The 24,066-nt window shown below is 38.2% G+C and overlaps 2 protein-coding genes and 1 long non-coding RNA gene across 3 annotated transcripts in view; all 3 read left to right on the top strand.

The window, feature by feature from the left end:
* LOC139634656 (uncharacterized) overlaps nt 1–713 on the top strand; it is a 28,600-nt gene extending 27,887 nt beyond the window's left edge. Inside the window, exon 5 of the long non-coding RNA XR_011694016.1 lies at nt 4–713. This is a non-coding gene — a long non-coding RNA (uncharacterized lncRNA). The remainder of the gene's footprint in view (nt 1–3) is intronic.
* Nucleotides 714–3,986: 3,273 nt separating this feature from the next.
* LOC139634572 (chromosomal protein D1) lies at nt 3,987–9,273 on the top strand. The gene is made up of 2 exons (XM_071501113.1): nt 3,987–4,136; nt 5,775–9,273. Exon 2 carries the CDS (start codon nt 5,816–5,818, stop codon nt 7,304–7,306), a length of 1,491 nt encoding a protein of 496 aa, XP_071357214.1. The 5' UTR covers nt 3,987–4,136; nt 5,775–5,815; the 3' UTR covers nt 7,307–9,273.
* A 1,366-nt stretch (nt 9,274–10,639) lies between these two features.
* On the top strand, nt 10,640–18,534 carry tmem79a (transmembrane protein 79a). The gene is made up of 5 exons (XM_071501114.1): nt 10,640–10,776; nt 12,210–13,028; nt 14,597–14,791; nt 14,898–15,120; nt 16,946–18,534. Exons 2-5 carry the CDS (start codon nt 12,335–12,337, stop codon nt 17,136–17,138), a joined length of 1,305 nt encoding a protein of 434 aa, XP_071357215.1. The 5' UTR covers nt 10,640–10,776; nt 12,210–12,334; the 3' UTR covers nt 17,139–18,534.
* Nucleotides 18,535–24,066: the final 5,532 nt, after the last annotated feature.

Genomic DNA, 24,066 nt, shown 5'->3' with positions numbered 1-24,066 from the left:
CAGGGCTGATCGAACAGCTGATCGTCAGCTAGTCATCCTGCCTTTTCAGTCCCGCAGTGTCTGTCTGCGTGCTTCATTGTCCCTGAGACCCTTAACCTGTGATGACATGAAAGGTCACAGGTGAGGTCCTTGGGAACAAAGGTACATGCAACTGCTTCTGGAGACCACAACATTTCCTGCCATTAGACTGAGAAAAAAACTTCTTACGTTGCCAGACCACATGTTATTTACTTTTTAAATCATGGGATTATCACAAATATCAGAAAGGTGAAACAGATCTGAGTAAATCTGCTGTGCAGTCACAGAATTAGACATTTTGACTGCAGGAATCATCTGGAGAAAATTCCACAAACTTTCCAGACATCAGGAAAAGCCAAGAAGAGACAACGTGGTTGTCTGGAGGGGGCAATACCTTTTGGCCGACTTTGTGCGATGAACAGTTACACGGTTCAATAAGAAGACAGCCAAGGGTCGTGACCCCAATATATAATTCACATGGGATTTTTGAAATCTGTTCACAATGAAAATTGCAACACTGGAGCACTGTAGTGAAGAGAAAGGAAATACTTTGATGGTTAATTTCATGAAAAGACTAAAATTTCCTAAATTTTCTTTTGCTCAATTTTCACAATTTCTATGAATGAATGAAATGCACCTTGCTCTAGATGTTCCTTTTTTAAATGACAATAAAATTCAAGAAATGGTGAAAACTTGTTTTATTGTTTTTGTTAAATACCATGTAAATCCAATAAACACTGCAAAACATTTCAAAATGTAATGAGCTATTTTCTTTCAATGGCCTCGCTGGTATTTTGTGGCACGTAAGAAGCATGGGCAATGTTTTTGTTCACCCAGTCAGGAATTTCATGTGAGATAGATGTTTCAGATCAGCACAGTGAAGATCAACATGTGATATCAGGCTCCGATAGAGAGCGCAAATCAAGCTTCCTCCCTGTCACATTTTTCTGATCACTTAACCGACCGCCGCAGCTGCAGTTTTCAGGTGAATAAATGAAAGTGACGTGGTCTTTTTTCAGACTCTCGCTCTGACGCTCAGCCAGGGTGGCTCAGTGTTCCCTGGCTCTCAGCCCTCCATGTGTTTGTGCATCCCAGGACAGTTGACATTGATTGTGCAGGAGACAGACTGAGACACATTAGTACCCAGCTCGGGCCTGCCGCTGAAAAACACATTAACTGGCTGCATTGGGAGCCCTGTCTGGTAACCATGGCAAAGCACACAGGGAGGGAGGAGGGAGGGAGGAGGGAGGGGGAGGAGGGAGGAGGAGGAGGAGGGTTGAGACGGGGCAGCGGGTTCAGCACACAGTCTCTCAGGGGTTGTCTTTCTCAAGCGCTCCTTTCCTTTCCTCCGGCCACGTCTGTCATTTTCTTTCAGCTTCTCTCTCCCTCTTTTGAACTGACAGCTTCTCTCTCTCTGTCTCCCCCCTCCTCACAATCATATAAACACAATTTGCATATTTCTTTCTCTTTTCTTGCATTCCTCTCATTGATGCTGACCTCATCACTCTGCCCTTACCTCATACTCCACCCCCTTATCCAACTACCCTGTGCAACATAATCTGCCTCTCTCTAATTTGCCTCTTTTTTTCTGGCCTTTTTCCTCCCCATGCCTTTTGTTCCATTGTCAATATGGTTCCCCTCTGTGGAGAGGTACAGGAAAGACCAGAGGGAGCTAAAACAACCTAAAAGTGTGGAATAAGTTGACACTGACGAACCATCTGAAGGACAGAGAAGCTGATGATTCTCCAAAATCATATTCATAATATCAATGTGTATAGTGTTCAATTCTTTTTACATTCAGTTTCTCATACTTTATTTTGTGTATAGTAGATGCTCATAATATATATAGCAGGCCTGTTACGTTTTCTAAGGTTACTAATCTACACTATGCATCAGTTGACGTACTTCAGCTGCTGTGACGCTTCACTTTCCCAGTGTGGGATCAATGAAATGGTTTCTTATTAATCGGTCGCACCCTCTTTAAATAAGATTTATGCTTGTCTTTTGTCAGCAGATCTTTTTATGGAAATTTCCACCTCAGAGCTGCACTTAGGCTGGCCAACTTAAAGTATGTAGCTCTCTACTTTTCCTGTGTCATTGTGTTTAAGTACACTTTTAGGCACGTTTGAGTATTTATATGTGGGAAGACTTTAAAGTTGAAACCATATATTAACTAACGAACTACTTACTTCAGCTCAACTATGTCATTTTTACTGAAACAACGGCCACTGTGGCCTCTAGTTAAAGGATAATGGTAAATAGTACAACAGTAGCTCAGTATTGTCAGTTATGCAGTAACATATAAAGTTTGCATAAATGAGTTATTTCTTCTTATAAAAGTAAAATTGTCTTGCCTTGCCTTGAACTAAATATATGCTGTTAAGTCAGCCTGCATTAGTCATCCTCATTTTCATCACCCTCTCTTGCAGTAATGAAAACGAAATCACACTTTGAACTGAAATATACAGATCTGATATTTTTGTTTTTTGTGTCATGCACATACATGTGCCCAGCCCACATGGATTTCTGAGACAACAGAGGTACCGCTGCAGTAGTGAAAAAGTGGTATAGTCCTTAAATCCCTTGTCTTAGTTTTGACTTATTTTAAAAAAACAAACAAACAAACCATGAGGCTTCATGAGACTGTTCGCAATTTAGGTTTGTACCAAACATCAACAAACCATCTTTACACAGACCATTATCAATATTAAATGAATTTTATTATCAGGTAATGTAACATGTTTCTCTAGAATTTAGAGGGAAGGGTATCATGGTGCTACAGAGCTGAGTCAGAGAGAGTAGAGTTTTGTTACTTTCCTCCAGCACAGTAAATGAAAACATCATTTGCACTTAACAGATTCATCTGTAGGGGGCAGTGCTGAGTTACAGTCCCACAGTCAGTGCTTGGTTGAGGTGCCAATGCATGAACTAAAGTAAACCAATGTACATAATTTAAATTAAATATCAATGAATCAATATCACACTTCACCTAAGTATCCAATTTGTGATAGCATTTACTCCACATCTGTATATTTCAGAGTCAGATAAATATTTTAGGTAGTTGTTGGTTTGCTTCTATAAAGTATGTCTGAATAGTTAAAACAAGACAGCATTATATGCCGTTGTTGCGCCACCACATTAAAATGCATAAGACACATTACAATAGTATGAAAGGTTACCAGTGCTTACTGTGAGCACAGAGCAGTCAAGAGGTAACTGAAACTCATAATTTGCATGCACAGTTGTGTTAGATTCAAAATCAGAATCACAATCTGGTTTATTGTCAAATGGGCTTTTAACATGCAAGGATTTTGGTGCAAAACATTAAATATAATAAGAGGAAAAAATATAAACAAAGATAAAAGCATTTTATATGGTGTTTTATTTTGTATTACAATAGAAAATGGGGGCAGAGAGATAAGCACTGTTGATTGTGGTTTAACAGTTATCCAAAGTATCCCCTCCCTGGCCGGCCATTTAATAAACTGTCTATATTTGGGAAGTTCATGGCCGAGGTCACCTTTGTTAAAGTCGCTGAGGTCAACAACAAGGGAATCCCGGTCACTCTGCTCCATACACAGTGTAAATATGATGTCAACATTTCACAAGAGGAATTGCAGAGGAACTCTCAAAATGACCTTACATCCTGGGCAAGTTGTAGCAGCAGAAATACAAGAACGGATACAGATGTGGTTTAAATGTCTAGTACACTACATACATTATGAGTATATACTTAAAATCAAGGATAGAAAAACAACAATCATTATACACACCAACAAATTTTGTAACTATAAAATGGACTGGAGTAAAATAACCACAATATAACGAAATGTGCAAATGTGGGTGTGAATCACTTTGTGGGCTGCAGTGTACATGCGGGTTGGGTGGGGGTAGGAGGATGGGGATGGGGGGGTCACAGTACGAGCCTGGGAATGGAACTGAAAACCTGCGCCGTCGTTTCCTCCGGAGCCTCCTAAACGTAACGGACGGCCGGAAGCGGTCGCAAATTTAAACAGCCACCACAGCAACAATAAACGCGTACTTTCATTTTACGGGCTGTCTGATGAACCAATATTTGATGAAAAAATTAACTAAATCGTACAGAGGATTTATTTAAGGTGAGATACGCACTGTGACGATTACACTGTTTTATCTGCTTTGCACTGCTTGCTACTGACTCCATCGCCGTCGATTTTGAAGCTGACTATTACCTGGAAAACAATCTGGTCCGTAGTCAACGCGATTGTTTAAGGCCCTAAATCTGACCAAATTTATAGTCCTCAAGTGACAGCTGACAATGCATGGGGTCTGTGCGATATTTACAAAATAAATTGCATTTGTTTCCATATGTAAATGTGCAGCATAAGAAGACAAAATGATCAGTATTTGCATGCAGCGACATTAACTGTGCACATGTTGTTGCTAGCCTCCTGATTACTTGGTCATCGGTGCAGCTTCCCGCCGTTGGAAGATTGTGGTCTAGAAAATAGACATAGCCGTGCAAAACCCAGTCTTGGAATAATAATAATGTGTACACTTTAATAATTGTTTTCCAAATAATATTTAGAAATATGCTGTCTTACCCTGCACACTAGGTTATCTGTGTAGACTACATTTGCTCCCTCTGATTTTCTGTAGCAAATAAATAAATAAATAAATAAAATTTTTAAAAATATATCCAGAAATGTGGTTTCATTAATAATAATTTTTCTGAAATGGAAAACATTTTGTAGCTGGTGTGAGTGCATCAGAAAAGCATTTGACTGCTATATTTCTTGATCTGACATATAAATAAAGTTGTTTTTTTTTTTTGTTTTGTTTTTTTTTAAAGTTTCTAATGGTTTTAATTATAAATTATCAGTGTGCCAATACAAGTGATTAGGCTTATGAGCTGTCCTTAAAATGTGACTAATATTGACAAGTACATTTTAGTAATACGATCAATCGGAGGTAAATTGTAAATTTCAAAATGAATACTTTAACACAGACTACTACATATTATTTCACCATATTAAGATGGATGTGTAGGTTTAGATTATTGATATGGTCTACTAATAAGTAGACATAAAATCCAAAAATATTTAAATACATTACTTGTATTCTTCCTGAATAATGCTACAGTGCATTGCTGCCAAGACCATTGCAAGACTATGTATATATTCCTATATATCACTTTACATCACAGTTTTAAACAATTCTTTTTGTTAAAACAACATATATTTTCTTATATGAGTTTTTGGTTATTACAGAAAATCAGTCTGTCTAGTTTAAATTAGCACTGCATCTAACAGTTATTATTCATTACAGATTAATCTGCAGCTTATTAAAATAAATAATTTCCTCTGGAAAAGCATTACAAAACTGAAAAATGTTTTTCCCCAAAATATTGAATTTCATATAGTGTGAGGCAGAGAAAAGCAGCTTGTTCAAATGTTTTAGAATCCCAAAAAATCCCCAAAAAAATGACTAATGGTTAATCAATTTATCAAAATAGTTGATAAATTGTGTTTCAAACAGCTAATTGATTAATTGTTGTAGCTGTAGTTAAAACAAAGTTTTCATTGTTTGATTGCCAGGGTTTACTATTACTGTCCATATTTTGGAATTTATGTGAAAAATAAAGTCCTGAACTGTGTAAACCCAAAGTTCTTTTTGATCACACTTACACTTATTTAATCGATATTAAATACTTAAATGTACACTTCACCTTATTATTAAATAAATATTAATTGTGGGTTTCAATGTTCAATTTACAGGTGCAAACCTAACAAAAGTAGTCCAAGCTGAGGGCAGAAGTATGGAAGAAGAAATAAGGATGGCCAGTACAGAACAAGGAGATGGTGTGAGCAATGAGGGAGAGTCAAGTGTAGACATGTCCAACAACAGTCCAACTAAAAGAGGAAGGGGGAGGCCGCAAGGTTCAAAGAAGCTGAAGGTTTGTGTAACAGACGTTAACTTAATGGAGCTGGTTTCAGGCATTTCCAATGGTGGGTCCGCACAACCCCAGAGAGGAAGAGGGCGTCCAAAACTGTCAAGCACGAAACACACAATGCGGGAGGGATCAAGAGACAGCCATGCTGATAATTCTGTGCAAAGTCATTGGGGTAAAGGGAGACCAAAAGGGTCCAAGAAAGAGGCCAGTAATGGAGACAATCTTACAGCAGACCATTCTCCTAAAAAAAGAGGCAGACCAAAAAAGTCTCCAGGCAAAGGCACCTCAGAGAAAGTTACAGCTGAAGACTTACCAAACGGTGGCTCTGATACACCTAAAATGGGAAGGGGTCGTCCAAAAGGATCCACAAAGCGCAAGTCAGAAAGTTTGACAAGTGGTGAAGAGGATGAAGTCAGTTCTGTAAAACCTAGGAAAAGAGGTCGCCCAAAGGGCTCACTTAATAAGAAACCCAAACTGGAGATAGAAGTGAGCAGTGAGGGGGAAGCGGAGAGAGGTTTGCTCGAACAGATGGAGGTGAATACCAGCGAGAGGTTGACACAGGATACATCAAATGGTATCTCAGACACGCCTCGGAGAAAGAGGGGAAGGCCAAGAAAAATTATTCAATATAAGAGCGGAGATCAACAAGAACTAGTCACTGATGGCTCCCAACCAGTTAAGAGGGGAAGAGGCAGACCCAAAGGCTCTTTAAACAAGAAACGCATTGTTTACATGGTACATGGTACAGTGAGCCGGCCTCGGAAAGTACAGGTCGCATCCACAATAGACAAGCCTGGTCGACAAATACGAAAACCAGGCAAAAGGGGAAGGCCAAAGAAGTATCCTCAGCCACCACCTGTGGATCGGAAAAAGACAAAAATATGGAAGCCGCTTGGACGGCCGAGGAAATACCCACGTGTTGATCCTCCAGAGGGAGCTCCTCGCAGAAGGCCTGGCCGGCCGCGCAAGTGTGAAAATAAGAGAGGTGCGCACTTGCGCAAGAGTTTGCCTAACACTACATCTGTACCATGCAACCCCAATGATGGACCCCCAAGAAAAAGGGGCCGCCCCCCAAGTACTGCAAATAATGCAGATATCAAGACACGTAGAAGCGGCCGCCCTAAAGGTTCTGGCAACAAAAATGAAGCCAGTAGTGAAACACGGCTCGACAGCACACTCCCCAACCATTCAAAGGAAAAGAGTAATTCATCTGCTGTTGGGGTGGAAGTTAAAGGAGAGCCGGTAGAAGAGGAGGTGGAGCACGGCACGCAGATGATGCCCACTGAGCACACCTGTGATACTGAAGAAACGTTGATTAAACAGGATGGCAGCATTGAAGTTAGCAACCAGGCTTGATGAACGATCCTGGTGTGACCAAAAAAGTTGCTGTAGTAGTTGCCGTTTAAAACATAGACACAATCTTTGTCAATGAAAACACGTTTTTAACATTTTGTCAGTCAGGTAGGCTAGATATTCAGCAGCTCCTCTGTTTTTCTAACTAACTCGTTCATCTTGTTTTAATTGTGCTTGATTTTTTTTTTTTTTTTTTTTTTTTTTTTAAATACTTTATTTCTGTCATCTGAGTAAACAGTAGTACTAATAACCTTTTACTAGAACTGGCATGTAGAGTTTATTATTAAAGACTGATTGTTCCAGTTTTCATTTAGCTTTCAGATGTAGTGTTTGTCAGTTTGAATGTGACAGTAACCCAGTTGCTGGGGAGTGACTTGGAGGGGAAAAAGTCCAAATTACTTGGAGAGATGAAAAAAAGACAAAAAAAAAAAAAACAAGAACAGTGAAAATATAGAGAGCCGAAGTCCTGGCTTCACATCCGGGCTGTAGCCGCTGTTGCACTTGCTTCTGTAAATCAGTGCAATCTCTTAATGACTATTTTGTTTAGTATCTATCTAGAAAAATTATTATTATTTTTTTTTATTTCCATATCCTAGGATATACTGGCATATTCAGTATGCTTAACCTACAGGGAATTGTCACCTGAATCTGCAGCTCCCTTTGCCTTTACAAAGCTATATAGTGAGTTTGAGCTTATGTTTTAGCTCTCCAGCTCTGTAAAAAACAGAGCTAAAAGTGAATATGGGATACGGCTCCAAATGAATGATAATGTTGCTCCGTAGCTGCTGGACATGTAAATACTTCACTGTTTTTATCCGAAAAGGTGATAATATTTCAGTCGTGTCCACAAATTGTTTCCACTGCACTGAAGTGGCTGAAACGAGTTGTAGCAGGTTTAGGCCATGATGCTGTATGGTTTATGAGAACTTGTTCCAGGCAGCTTGAAACAGAAAAACTGACTCCAACAACACTAGAACAATGCAGAGGTCTAAAAGTCTTAGACCACTTCCCTATTCACTAGGAAAGTATTGTTGAGCACGATTGGATTTTTAGTTATTTACGTTATTCCAAATGTTGATGTGATTTGGAATGATGTGGAACAGAACCGGGGTTTTGCAGTATTATACTTCGGCTCTCTATTGAGTATCTGTGGGGAGAGTTTGGGGGTTTTGAAGACAAAATATCACAATGTCATTGATGTCAATGATGTCATTATTTTTCTCAATTTCGGAGTTTATCATGTCGTCATATTTGTTTTGCCTTAATTGTCAAAGCTTTGAATGTACCATTAGTCTCGATTAATTTAGATTAATCAGCTGTGCACAGATCAGCCTCTCAGCTTTTGTCATATGCATTCCTGGACTTGACGAAAAGCTCTGTGTCAGATGCCTTCCCACAGCTCATGGTCGCCTTGAAGATTTCCTCCTCCACTTGTAGCATCTAATTTTTTTGTTTCAGCTGCTATAAAGTTGCAGTCGTTATTTCAGCCTTTACTTTTATGTTTACATGTAGCTGTGAAACCTTCTCCGTTTTTTTTTTTGTTATGTTTTGTTTTTTGTTTGTTTTTGTTTATGTTTTGTTTTTTTCAATAATTTGGGAATGTCATCAGATTAAATTCAAGTGATTGGGTTGATTTCACATGAATTTACCTGTTGTTTTGAGCACCTCGTTTAAAAACTTTTGTGTGACATGACTTGAGCATCATTATTAATGGTATTAACACCTTTATTGTTGGGTCAAATAATTGCCGTTTTTAAATGCCAAATTGTTCATCTATGTGTCCAGTCATATGTAAAATGATGTGAGATGAGAATGGAAATAAGGGCCTGTGGTTTTAAAAAAATTCGAACTAGGCTTTGTGAGGTCAAATCATTTGAAGTGGACATATTTGGATTTTGTGTGTTTTGAACATAAAACCAATAATTTGTGAGATTATGGTCTTGAAATAAAATGTTGATCTTGCCGTTTTATTTTTTGCAGTATGATGTGATGTTTGGATCAGATATGACTGAATTTGTTTTGGTTCCTGTCTGTTTTTGTTCTGTCTAATTATTTATCTCTAAATCCAGGCACATCCAAAGAATTAATTAGCTGTTTATTGTAGTACTTGTGGGCAGTAGCTCCAGCCTTACCAGTCCTCTTTGATGACATCACTGACGCACTATGCACCTGAGTCAAGCCAAATCAAAGGTTGTATGTGTTTTGACAGATGAATCACTACAAATTGTAAAACCAGTATTAGTCAGGGTGTGAAATTTTTTTTTTGTTCTTTTTTTGTAAACCATTTTACAGGGAGTGTTACCATTGTTTGTTTCTATATTCACTGATTTAAAACAAAGGGTAATTGCATTTCAATTTTATTTAGTATTAAAAATGATGTTACTGCTGTATATACTATATCTTTAGAAGTCTGTTAGTACTGCACAGGGATTTTACTCAAACAGTCAAACATAGACCAAGATAAAGCTCCACACACTGAAAAATGAAATGTCTGTTGGTGATCACATGAGTGTAGTTTTTACATGTAAAGTATTTAGACTATGGCTTTAGGATAAAGTGCAAATTATTAAATTGAGAGCATCAATTACCAATTTGAGAGCACAAATTATAGGATCGTGAAGATAGATTACTAATTTGAGAGCACAAATTATCAAATTGAGAGCACAAAGGACTAATTTTAGAGAACAAATTATTAAATGGAAAGCACAAATTAATAATTTGAGTGCCCTTTATTACATTCAGTGCCTAAATTTCTAATTTGAGAGGACAGATTCTTAAATGCAGAGCATGAATTAGAAATGGACAGCACAAATTATTAAATTGAGCACAGATTCTTATCTAGAGAAGATGAATTTGAGAATACAAATTACTAATTTGAGAGGACAAATCGTGAAATGGAGAGCATGAATTACTAATGTGATTGTACGGGTTATCAAATCGAGACCACAAATTGTTAAATGGAAAGCACAAAATACTAATTTCAGTCTACAGATTCCTATTTAGAGAGCACAGATTACTAATTTGAGTGCTAATTATTAAATTGAGACCATTAATTACCAATTAGAGAGCACAAATTATGACATCAAGGATATTTTTTTTGATTTATTAAATGGAGAGCATGAATTACCAATTTGAGGGCACAAATGATTTTTTTTTTTTCCCTGACACTTCGCGGTTTCTCTGGTCTTGAAAAGGGGGAGGAGACGTCGGGATCCTTGGGATTAACTCTGCAGGAGGGAGTGACGTCAGACTCAACAAAAGGCGGTCTTTGGGATGACGTTTTTGGTCTGTGGAAATTGAAGCAGAGTGATACCTCTTCACTGTTCTTGCATCTCCTGTTGAGGGGTTGATTGCGCACCTGGTCGCATCAGCCAGGTAAATTCTTCAAGAGTGAGAAACAGCTGAACTAGTGAGCTCGCTTCTTAGAAACAAAGTCACGGATTGTTTCGGTGACATGACCGAGTTAAAAACAGGTACGTTAACCGTCAGACTATCGACATTTTTATCGCTGTTCAAATATGACAAAAGTCCGGCGTAAATACGGAGTCGCTGAACAAGTCTCGGCTCCAGCCGGAAACTAAATCCCCCAGCAGCTCTCACTGAAGGCTTTCAGTGTTGCACAGTGCAGCATTAATTTAGGACTGAATAAGACAAAGGTTAAAGCCATGTAAAGGAGACACTGAGAGGGAAATGCATCACAAAGGCAGGTATTTCCTGCATGTAAATTAAGTAGGTTTTAGTGTCCTGTTGGGACAAATCTCCCCTGAAACGAGACTGAAACTGGTTAAATTTGTCTCCAGAGCCTCTTTTGGATTAGTCATTGGAACAGGAAAAGTCTTTGTCATTGCATGGATTTATTTTAAATACAGCCTCAGGGTTAACCTTCATCTCACAGTCACAACAGCTGAATTAAAATTAACTTAATTTCTTAGTATATTTTAGCAGCTTTAGTAGTTGTTCTGTAGCTGACAAACATAAAGTCCAGGTGTGTGTTGTCAGAGAAGAGGAATGCGGACATGTTTATATAGCTTGTTACTCCCTTACAGCTGAAATGTATCAGTGTTTTCTGTTAATAATTGGCCAGTCAGAATAATCTTACAGGTATCTCAAATACAGGTGTCTCAAAGTTGGGCTGAGGTGGGTTTGTCATATTCAGGAACTCTTTTAAAGATGCCTGTACATTGTTTTGTGCCAAAGCTGGGTGTATCCTCCAGTACAGGCAGTGCTTCTTCAGTCAGTAGTTCAAGTTTTAATGGAAGTAAGATTTAGTTTTTGGAAAGCAGTTGAAAGCATGGATCAGGGAGTGTTTTCTTTTATTTTGTCCACCCAGTGTTGGAGTCTTAGTTTTGAAAAGAACTTGATGTATTTTAAACTTTAAGGAGGTAAAATTTTACTGGTCAGTTGACAGAAAATTGATCTCTAATGATGTTGATAATAAATTATTTCTTTGAATTTTGCACCAAGGTAAGAAAAATTGCTTCTTAAATGAGGTTTTTATGTGTTAAAGTCATCGCGTGCACTCTGGGAACCTGTGATGGGCATATTTCATAGTTTTATGACATTGTATAGATGGAACAATAAAGCAAACGATCACTAGATTAGCTTTTTTTGATACTTCTTTTGATGATTGAGAGTCCTATTTTAATCATTCAATAAATAAATAAATTAAGGTCACACTTATGTGTTTATAGCAGTCTTTATGTGGAATTTGTCTGATTTCATGACACACACTCAAACAGGACTGACAGCTGCTCCATACACTGAGCTGGTCTGTGTGAGGGCAGGACAAGCCATAAAAGGCAACACACCTGTGATAAACCGTGAACTCTGATTACTTTTTTTTGTGACGCTGAAGGGCAGAATATTGTTTTTAAAAATTGTTGTAACTTTTTTTTTTTCCTCACAGGGAAATCAACAAAAATGACTTTTAGCAACTGGAAGAAGCTCTGCTAATAGTCAGACTTTTAACAGTGCAACTCCTATTGACTGAAAAGAGAGAAAAGTGGATTTAAAAACTCAGGTTTTGCAATAATGTCAGGCCGAGGTGGTTTAATCTCAGACTTCACTGAAGATGTGGCACTTTCACCTGATGGTCAAACTCCAGAGCCACAAATAGCTGGAAGTAAAAAGCTGCAAGAGAGCAACAACATTGAGGAAAGAAACAAGAGTACAGATGATGAAGAAGAAAAAAAGGTGTTAAACAGGGAGGAAGAAGAAGGAGAAGAAGAAGAAGAAGGAGAGGAGGAGGAGGAGGAGGAGGAGGTGACCAGCTCTGCTCTTCTGGAACCAAGCACGTTACCATGGCCTGCAGACAAAGACAATAGGCCTCAGATGGACAAAGATGATGGCATCTGCTCAGAAGAGGTTTCAGAGCCTGAAGAGAGCGACAGAAAGAGTAAAGCCAGGTGGAGGGAGAGCATGCCCGAGGGAGAGAGGTGGAGGGACGATGAGATCGAAGTGCAGCGAGACGATAGAGGGGACGGCTCACAGGCAGATGATGAAGAGGAGGACGATGACGATGTAGAGGAAGGGGGGTCAAATTGGATCTCAGAGAAAGCTGCTCTGGGCTTTACTCCCCAAGTCACGATTGTGCGTCCGTCCAGCAAAGAGCTTCCTGAGGAGAGCCGGCACTTCATAGAGAAGGACGTTGAGAAGGAGCTGCAGGTGGAGCCTGACTCAGCAGTGCAGTACTACCAGGAGTGGACGGAGCAGGACGACAAGCTCTGTGAGTACATGACACAAACTGGGCACATGTTTATTATTCAGGTTGAGTCCAAGATAAATTTAAGACTTTTCAAGACTTATATAATAGTACATAGACTCATTTAGCACTCCAGTCAAAAAAAGGTGGAAAACTACTAGGGACAATTGCACAATTACTTATTAAATACACATTTCTGTCAGCTAGGTTTTAATTACTTATTAAATACACATTTCTGGGCTACAACTGAGGTTACACATCTGTCATCACCTGCCATTCATTTCCATTCATGTTATTGTGATAATTGTGTTATTAAAACCAGCATGCAGAGGTTTTAAACTTGCTTTTGATTAGTAATCCAGTTAGTTGGCTTTACTGTGGCTCTATGGTACCTGTTACAGATCCTTAAACATCCTTTTTGTTTGTCCTTTAGGTTGGATTTCTGTTGAAGGCTCATGATTTTAATGCTCTTTGGCAGATGAATCTTAAATCTCAGGTGTTGTTGGAGCTTCTTGGAACAAACAGTTTTCAGAACGCTCCCTTACAACAACTGCTCAGGCCTTTTTCACAGGAAACGACATTTTAACACGTTGATAGCTGAATTCCATTTAGCTGCTTCAGTTTCGAGGTCTTGGTTTTGCTTATCTTGCCTCACTGTCACACATGATTTAATGAGACACTTGAATAGAACAGAGTCATTATTAATGTTGGTTGTAACACTTGTGCTGTCCGTACTATGACAAGTCAAACGTCTGCTGAGAGGAGATCGAGTGTTTTTGGGGTCATTTAGGCCTTTACTAATGAGACAATAGAGCAATGGCAGGAAATGAGAGGAGAGAGAGAGAGGTAGCGAATGACAAAAGTCTCCAGTTGAGTCAGACCAGGGTTGTTACGGTTCATGTTCAGTGCCTTAAATCCTTGGGCCACCAGAACATCCTAAACATCAGACTTCTTAATTCCCTAATCCTTCCTTATTATCTATTTAGTGATATCCTTCAACAGCTTCAACAACAGCTATTAATAAATAAAATTAAGGCAATATTAAGTGAGATTATCATTAAGCAAGATGCCCCTGAAGTACTTTGTCATTTTGACCCTAAATTAATTTAAATTGTTTTTTTTCCTCTCTGAAAAGAATAGCGAATACATAATCACCTTGATTTAAAGTTTGAGGAACACTAGAGCTCACTGTGCTGTGGATTTCATGGCATTTAGTGTATGCAGCCAGGTGCTTTTAATATTTTTAGTAGATTTTTAGTTGGGTGAATTTGGGTGAGTTTTTTTTATTTGATTTAACGGGTCTAATATGAGATTGTTTATTGTAATCCAGCCAGGTTAAAGTGTGTTCTGTAGCACATTTTCACTCAGTGAGTACATGGTCTCTTAGACTAATTGCACAGTGTCGTGATCTCTGTACTCCTTAATCAAATATAATAACATGTCTTTAGATGAATCATGCAGTGAGTCACATCTTCTATGTCTCACTGTCACTTTCCTGTCCCAGCTAATACAGTTACAGATACTGATTTTCCACATTTGGTGTAAAAAATAATCACTCTCTGTTAAAACAATCCTTCGTCCTCCTTCCTCAGACCTGTGTGACCATCTGTGCAGTGGAAAACTGAGGCTGGCTCTAGCGACAGCAGCTGCAGGGCTCCTCTTTCCACTCCTGGTGTGGGGAGGTTACAAACTCCTTCCCTTTGACTCACCGCTGCTGGAGAGTGCTCCCCTCAGAGTGGTGTACACACTACGCTGCTCCTTCTTCGCCATCATCCCCATCTTGCTCGGTAAGACCTCAGTGTGTTTATGTGTTAAGTTTATCATGCACCTTAACAAACACTGTAAGCCACAAACAAAGCCACGCAGGTAATGATAAGCCTTGTTTCGTTGCAGGTATGGTGGTGCAGGGCGTGGCCCGGCTGCGTTACAGCGCGCTGAAGCCGCTCTATCGGAGTGAGACAATGCACAGAGAGGTCGCAGTGCACTGGCACTACGTTAATGAATCACTGGCTCTCTTCCTCTTCTACTTCCTGCAGCTCGCTGTCATGGCAACCTACATCAACCAGGAGCTGGTCAAACTGGTTCCGCTGCTCACCATCATATTTGTTTTTGGCAGGTAGGAGTGTTTTCTGTGACACACAGTTTGATGTCCAGGATCCAAATCAGGGATGAATGAGGAGGAGGATGATTCCTGTGTGTGAAAATAATTCTAAATGTTATTTCTGGTTATTTAATGCGTATTTTTACAAATGACAGAGGCTATTGAAAACAATAAATGGCATTCAAACTTGGGTAACTTAAATATTATATACAATATGTAAGGGAGGGGCTAAAGATCTGAAGCAGATATATTGTTTAACGTGATAGCCTTTGCTTATTAGCACTAAACACAATGTACAGCTGAGGCTGATGAAAGTGTTCAGTCATAAACGAAGTTTTGAACAAATTAAAATTTTAACCAGATTATTGGGCCATGTGGAAAAGTTAAGGATTCATCAAGGTGTAATGTGATGATCACTATTTGTATTTGTTGAATGAAATGTGTGAGGGAAATGAGCTGGTTGTCTTCAGATTGTTTGAATAGCTGCCTCGTGAATTTAATTTAAATGAACCCAAAACTAATAACTGTCTTTACCCACAAAAAGACAAATCACCAGTGACAAACACTTTCGTTTTGTGCAGAGAGCTCATGCTTAGTCTGTCAGGCCTCAGTTTAAATGAATGAGCAAGTGAAACCCAAAAATGCCAGGCTGCATATTTCCTCTCAGCATGCCTGAAATACAAAAACATGACACTGCAAGAGACAGCTTTATAACACACAGTGAAACCATTAGTGATCAGAAAAGATGGGGGAAAAAATCCACATCCACCAAATTTGTTTCACCAGTTCGCATGTGGGAGTGAAAATGTAGGTGAATGCTTATCTTATTACTTAATCTGTTTGTTGGTTGTCTATTGCATTTTGCAGAGCTACTTCCTGCTGCAACTTTGATCTATTGTATTCATTAAAGTTTTTTTTTTTTTTTTAAATTTGCTATCACCACACCCTTTTGGCGTCCACATAAAACTGGCTTAACTGGGGATTTGTTTTAAACCTGTCTGATCACTTATAGGCTTTCAAGCGTGAAGCTTGTTTGTTGTGACAAACCAGACGCTTGTTGTTTTTGTTTAGTTTTTTTTACAGATTTGCAGTGAGACAGAACATGTGTACATCGCTAACAATATAGTGATGAACAGGTAGAGGAGGGTGAGGGGCGTTACAGCTCCAGTAAAATACCACATAGTTAAAGGTGTTGAGTTGCCTGTGTTTGAGATCATAGGATCTACTTGAGCTCCAAAATCAACTCAGAGGTTGAAAAACAGAAGAATGGAGAAAAAAACATAAAAAAAACTATACCACTGGCATCACATCATGATTTTGCATTTAAAAATTTGTGTTGTCAAAAGTCAAAATTAATATCATTTTACAGATCTGCAGTTCTTTCCATATGTGATGCGGTCAAGAAACAAGTGATCTACTGAACCACAGCAAAGCATCAAAGCTCTATCTTGTGTTACACAAACCAGACTCAAGATGCCTTTATTCAGTGTTGTGACTACTGTGGGCTCTGAAAATATTATTCTTAGACAGACTCAAGTACATGAGGGAAAATTAGAGCAAGTATTTAAAAAAAAAAAAAAAAAAAAAAGAGCAAGCATCTATCAGGATCATTAATCCAGCTTTGAGTCATCAAGCACCCGATGCAAAAACTGATGAAAGAGCTAAGACGTCTAATGTTCTGGCTGAAAGGTGTGAGTGGGTGTGCAGGCTGACGTGGGTGGTGATCTGATCTTCTGTCATTATTTATCCAAATCAAGCTGGTTATAAATGTACATCAAACAGGAAGTCTGAGTACGTCAATCTCATCTGCTTCTTATTTGTGTCATATTCTGTGCTGCAGGCTGATCTACTGGCTCTGCCTCTCTCTGGGCAGCAGCATCAGGGGCCTCGGCTTCGGCTTATCCTTCTTCCCCATACTGGTCATGCTGGGCGTCAACTTCTACTACGTCTGCTCATCAGTCGGACAAGGGGCGGTTTTTGACGTGGAACCACCCACAACGGCTCCTCCTCCCAGGCAGCGTTGGTGGGGTTAAAGGGCAATGTCCAAAAGGCGGTGAGGAGCAAAGAGACAAACAACTGCAAACACCTTAACATCACAACTAAACAACACTCAGACAGAAAACTTGAATCATTGTTTTGGTGTTTTTTAAAGTTGCAATCCTTAAGATTTCAGTCCTGGTTTGGTAACACCTGTAGTTACTGATGGTAACAGCAAGTGTGGTTTAATACAACAGTAAATACTCCTTGAGCAGTGTTTTCAGAAACACAGCAGAACAGGAACATGTGTTTGAGTTCACAGAGCAGCTAAACACACTCATGTTGTTTTGATAAAGACGTCAGACAATCTAAACTATCAGATGTAAAAAATCTGAGCTAATAAAAACTGCTGACAAGTAACTGCAGGAAATGACTGTTGTCGTGTTTTGTAGTCAGATTTTTGATGAACATATTGTTGTTTCCTGCAGCAGCTTTACAGTAAAAGCCACTCCTTGTTTCGTTAGTTGAATGCTGTTAATGTGAAGCAGCAGCAGAAAAGCAGTAACTTAATACTTAACCTGGAGGGTTGTAAAGAGGGTGAACACTTACCTGTGAGATAAAATAATGCCGGATTATATACAAACATTTCTTGTAAGTCATTTGTGCTTATGAATGCAATCTAAATTCAGGGATGGGATAATAATGGGGTTTAATTTCATGACAATCTTAAGGATTATAACTTTATAAACTTTAAGTTTATGAATATGAACCAGACTGGGAGTGAATTTGAAGCACAGATTGTAGTATCTGTTTATTCTTTTTTTTTTTTTTTTTAAGCAAATATAAAACAATATTCACATTTGTAATTAGAAAGTTTACATGCAAATGGCCGGGTGAAGGCCATTTTACAATGTGTGTTTACTAATTTTATACCACTTTCCTTCCATTACAAACTTTTAAACGGCCATTAACTTCTTCTCGTCTTGAGTTGATAAAATCCAGTTTCAGTTTGAGGCATCCAGTGTTTGAATGCAATGACGCAAAACACAGACATGGAAAAAGAAACATTTTAAACCTGAAACTGAAAGTACTCAATCGTAAGAGCTGGATATCAAAAGTAAATATTTAAGGGTTGTATTATATTTTTTTATGAGGTTGAATTATAAGTTTTATTAATTCTATGATTTTGTTTTGATGTCACACAGCTGGTACTAGTGGTAATCTTTAAACTACATATTCATAACTGAGACTGTTAAATGCATCTTTGTTTTACTGCTTAGGCTTTTCTTTGTTTGTAACAATATAAGTTGCTGGGCTATTTTTTAATAGTCTCTCTTCTTTCTGTTGAAGGATCCTCAGTATATGAATGAATGTGTATTTAAAGTAAATATGATCAATATTTGGGACCTTGAATGAGTAAAATAAAGCTTCATTACCAAATATGACACTCAACAGTATGCAGCAGCAGCTGATGATTCAGATCAACCTGACTGGGGTGGAGCATGGTACTGGTATTGGTCCAACATAGAGCTGGTCCAAAAAACAAAGGAAATGCACCATGAAAAATGCAGTTAATGGTGGTTATAATTTTTGTTTAAAGAGAAACTTAAAACCATGGGTTCTCTGTGATCATGATTCATGGGCAAGTTCATAGCCCTAATTCAAAACCTGAAAAATGCAGCCAGTGTTGGATGGCAACAAATAACAAGATGAAGAAACAGCAGAGTCACGGCTGGAGTTGACAAAAGACAGACAAACACAAAATGTTGCATCAAAACAAACAAAAACCCACAAAAAGGAATTAACTCTGACAGTCTACAACAATGTCAGTGCATTTGTTTTACTGAACCAGGATCCATTAATGTTTATTTATTTTTAGCGAACCCTAAAATATGTCTGCACCACACATCTTCTCACTTTAATCCCAGCATTCAAAGGGCAGACGTTGCTGATATTCTGTTGGTTATATCTCAGTTGTTCAGTTTCCCTGCTTTGGTGCTGTGTAACTGTGGGCTTGTTATCAACCTTAGATGACTGAGAGACCTGTTAGGACCTGTGCAGACATTCCACTGAATTTGTTTTTTCTACCTGGACGGATGCTTAAGTCAGATTAGAAAGTGATATGGTTATGTTTAGAGCTAAAACTCAAACAGTCTCTAACTGTTCCAACAACCAACAGAGGTATAATTTTTAGCATAGTGTGAAATAAATGGAAACATTTTATTTTAGCCAAGGACTGAAGAAACATCCCAAATCTATGAAAGCAACAGAGAATGATCGTGAAAAATAACTTTGAAACACATTTGCTGTTACTCTAAATCACATCTATAGAGTAACAGTACATTGAAATTTGAATATTTATTTTAATAGTAATACATTTTTAAAAAATCTATATTACAGTGGCCCTTACTACACCGGTAATTATGATCAAATAATGTTGCCACTCATGATTATTTTCATCATTGATTAATCAGACCATTATTTCTCAAGTGATTATTTGATGTGAGAAAACAGTAAGAGGTGCTCATCATGATTTCCCAATAGGCCACGGTGACATCTTCAGCTGTCTATCTTTGTTCAATCAACGGGACAAAACCGGAGATGTTCAGCTTAATATCATCGAAGACTAAAAAAAACAGCAAACCTTCAGATTTTCAGAAGCTGGAACAAGAGATTTTTTTTGCCATTTCACTGACAAAATAAATGAATCAACATCAATTCATTAATTGTTTCAAATATATAATCCCAGGGGTCAGTGCTTTTAACATTTTAAATACATTTTTCTTCTAGTACTTTTGTACTTATACCTCAGTATCTATTTTTGTGAATGCAGGAATTTTACTTGTAATGGAGTATTTTTGTATTGTCATATTGATACTTTTACTTAAGGATCTGGATTTCGTCCACCACTGCCAAGGTTTTGTCAAAGGTTAATAACACAAGATAAAACAAAGTGATACAATACTAGAATAAAGATCATAAATTGACTTTTTAATGCTATAGTTGAGTGTTTTTTCAGTGTATCAGATGTTCTTGATTCACTCACACAGGTGCTGCTTACTTCACAGGAGAGCTGCTACATTTAGCCATTAAGTTATCGCTGAAGGTGTGAAATGAAGCATCACACGTTTGTAACTGTGACAATTAGCCGAGGATGCAGAGAAAAAACTGAGAGGACACACTCAAATGCACCACAGGTGCATGTAAGTAAAGATCTGAGATTTTACTTACATGAAATTTTCCTGATTGCAAACTTTACTCTTAATAAATAATTTTAGAGGGTTTTTTGTTCGAATACACAGTAAACAGTCTGAGGTTCTTTTTAATTTTTATGTCAGTTAAGAAAACAAGCCACAGATTCAAGTTTATTTCACTCAATTTGTCTATTTAATATATAAAATACGGTAAAACATACGCAAAAAGGATAAGGTTTCAAGGGACTTGGATACTTTGGTACAACAAACACTTTTTTGTAAAAGCGGTATAGAATTTCAATAACATATCAGTGCATACTTTGTATATGAAAATATACACAAATTGTATATCATTCTCAAAAAACAACCAAAGAAATATTTTCTTTACAATAAAAACCCAAAGCAAACTAGCTCAACACAATATATTAGCTATAAATTTCATCTTTAGTATTTCATATGCTACATTATTCTGAGTTGTTTTAAAACTCATTTGTGATGCATGTCCTTTATCATTACTGTATGTAACATAACTTTTGTTGTTACCTGTATCCCATGCATTTACATTTTTCAAATTTCATGAATTACTAATTTCAGTTTAGTTGCCCGTTTTTATAAATATATTCTATATCTTAATTAAAATTGCAGCATTTAACTGGTATTTCCTTCATTGCATTTGCTAATACCACAATAACTGATCGTGCAATTTTCAGCAAGTTTTTTCAAAAAAGGAAACCAGTACTATATGTTTATGATAAGGAAGGTAAAGTAATAGAGAGAAAATAAAAACAGTTGGCTATCCTACACAAAATAGCAATAAAATAAAAGCTCCATAATAATATCATTATAATAATAGACAATGGAACTGTCACCAGCACAAATTAATCCAAAAATAGTGAGATTCTAAAAAACATTGTACACAACAAGTAACAGGGTGCAGGTTTTCATTTCTCATATAGATTGTCTTGTGACTACACTGCTAGATTGGACAGAAAACCTTTTTGTACATGAACAAACCTGCGAGAGGCAGGACGCCAAAGCCAATCGGTGTGGTGTCACATTTCAGTCAACCATCAGCGCCCACAAACGATAAACAGTTTCCATGGAAATACATTTTTGTAAAAGTGGAAATGACTGCATGGTAAAGGAGAACATTGGCTGTCTGAGGGCTGGTACCACTCATCAGTTGAAGGAATAGTTCGAGATTTTGGGACATATGCTTGTTCACTTTATTGCTGAGAGTTAGATGAGATGACTGTTACCATCCTCGTGTTACCATCAAATGTGAAGCTACAGCCAGCAGCTGGTCATCTCAGCTTAGCATGAAGACTGGAAATGGGGAGAAACAGTTAGTCATGCTTTGTCAAATGGAAACAAAATCTGCCTACCAGCGCCTCTAAAGCACGTTGTATCGCCTGTTTGATCTGTACAAAAAGTGAAATATAAAAATGACTGAATTTGTGGTTTTTCCACTTACTGGCCAGTCGCTATAACTTTCTGGAGTTTTCTGGGCTTTATGCTAGGTTCACACAATGTTGGCTGAATGGAAAGAACAGGAAAACCTCCTGTTATTCCAATCTGAGAGTGAATGATACACTATTACAGTCTAGTAAACCCCACTGTTGACCTTGTTGCTGTAGCATTTAAAAAGACTAAATTTAGCGCCACTGGCTGTTTATATCTGTACAACAATGGATGGAATTTAGTTCAGATGTTGTTCTGCTGAATTTTTGAAAATTCTCTTAAAATCTGTGCTAAATTTAGATGAAAACTTGGCATCTAACTTTAACTCGATTGTTAGTAATTAACTTTCTTAGCAATATAATGTAAACGCAGCATTATTATGAGTTTCGGAGGGGTTGATAGGTGGGTTCTTTACCACTGGACAGAGCTAGGCTAGCTTCTACTCTGTTTTCTGCTGGGATGACTGCTGGCTGTAACATCAAATTTACTGCACACACATGAATGGTATGTTATTATCAAACTCTGGGATGTAAGTGAGTTTCCCAAAACAACTCTTTTAACAATTTAAGGGGCAAATTTTGTCTGACATGGGTTTATTGAAAGTGTTGGTTAAATAATTTTCCAGTGCTGATTGAAAGAAGAAAACACTAATAACCTGAAATTAGCAGAGTAAAAAGCTACCCGCCATGCTGTCAAATGAGGGACGGAAAAATGACCTAATCACAGAAAATATCAACAACGCTAGCATTAGACATGTGCTCGCCTCCGTGAAAAGGTCACACAGCATGTCGATGTTTTTTCCGGGCACTTTCCATAAACCCACAGCGTCTGTGTCAAACACTGGTTTCAGACTTTTTACTGCAGGCTGCGATTAATCGCACCAAACGGCATCATTTCATAAAGCCTCACCCACACTGACTTAAAAGTGTAGGATTGCTGAAGTAGATAATCAACAGTCAAACAGCAGCTGACACACCAGTCTGCACTTAGAGCATCAACTCGAGGAGGGAAAAACAGTCAAGCAATCAGGAGAGACTTTCTGTTTGTAGGCATAAACAACTTGTGTACACACACTCATACACAAACTTGAAATGGTTCAGACAAAACAAATTTGTACTAGAAAATATACACTTAAACAACAAACACAGCACTTGGTAGCCAATTCCTTGACTTAATTTTAAAGTGAAAAAAGGCATAATCTGTGTCTGCGTGAAGTGGAAAAGATTTTACATGATTCTGTCAATCAAAATACGCATAAAATATGTGTATTATCTCTTTAAGTACACTATAAGTGAATGGCAGTGTCCTAATAATGACTTCATGATAAGGTGGAAATTTTTTGTTTTTTTTTACTTTTACTTTGATCGTGGGTTTTAAAAATGTGTGGTAGGAGAATATGATGACACCACAACCAGGCAGGCCTCTGTGAGTGAGAGACAGAAAGTGCACACACCATCAACACTAGCATAAAATAGGTTTACTGAAACAAGTCCGATCCACCAGCACTACCTAGTGTGGTGTAACCCCTGCACCATAGCTCAAAACATATCAAATTCACACTCATATATGCAAACAGATCCACTGAGAATCAACACATTGCTTGTTTTTAGGGATACCTAGCAAAGTCTATGCAAATATATTCATATGTACATACACGTCGTTGAAGCTGAAAAGCTATTGTACTTTGTCGCCAACTGAAGCGGTAGAAATATAGAAAATGTCTTTATCCTTTCACTTTTTGAAACACAGCAAAGAGCTAAGGAGAGCTAGAGAGAGCTAAAGAGGACATCAAAGCTTTTGTATAAGGAGTGATTTTTATACAAAGTCAGAATTCCTACTTCTGGATGACTAACGGACCTTCAAAACAGATTTTTAAAATACCAACAGATAAAGAACACTTTGACTGAAAGAACCAAACACTTCCCTACCCCAAAAAAGCCACCAGAGGCTCAAAAAACTCATACTATGCTTTTAACTGGATGGCATCTACTCCTGGTTATAAGCTGAGTGACTGGCTGGATTTCTGGTGCAACGATTTCCATCCATGTTCCAGAGGAGATGAGGTGAGAGGACGGGAGGAGCACCCAGTCTGAGTAGAGAGTGACGACGAATTCAAAGGCCGAAGAACATCGACAGTTTCTAGTTCTCGTCATTTTCCGTGAGTGATCATTCGTCAGTGTCCCTGCACCGTGTGCGAGAGGCATTTGGCATTTTGTTTTTTCTAAAGAGAGGTTGATATTGGCACTCTGGCAAGGTGCTCGACTCCACAGCCGCAGAGTTGCCGTCTGAGGGCTCGAGCCTGCCTGGGTGTACAAGGTTGGTAACTCTG

Source organism: Trachinotus anak, unplaced genomic scaffold, assembly GCF_046630095.1.
Source record: "Trachinotus anak isolate AG129_WGS33_773 ecotype Australia unplaced genomic scaffold, CSIRO_AGI_Tana_v1 ptg000016l, whole genome shotgun sequence".
In the NCBI taxonomy this organism is placed as follows: Eukaryota; Metazoa; Chordata; class Actinopteri; order Carangiformes; family Carangidae; genus Trachinotus; species Trachinotus anak.
Note: the sequence above shows the minus strand (reverse complement) of the source record. Positions and strands in the feature narration are given on the sequence as shown.

Bases quoted from the DNA above. Each gene is read 5' to 3' on its own strand.
- LOC139634572 (XM_071501113.1), top strand. From the start codon at position 5,816: ATGGAAGAAGAAATAAGGATGGCCAGTACAGAACAAGGAGATGGTGTG.
- tmem79a (XM_071501114.1), top strand. From the start codon at position 12,335: ATGTCAGGCCGAGGTGGTTTAATCTCAGACTTCACTGAAGATGTGGCA. The intron at 14,792-14,897 runs GTAAGACCTCAG...GTTTCGTTGCAG, and splicing joins CATCATCCCCATCTTGCTCG to GTATGGTGGTGCAGGGCGTG. The intron at 15,121-16,945 runs GTAGGAGTGTTT...TCTGTGCTGCAG, and splicing joins ATCATATTTGTTTTTGGCAG to GCTGATCTACTGGCTCTGCC.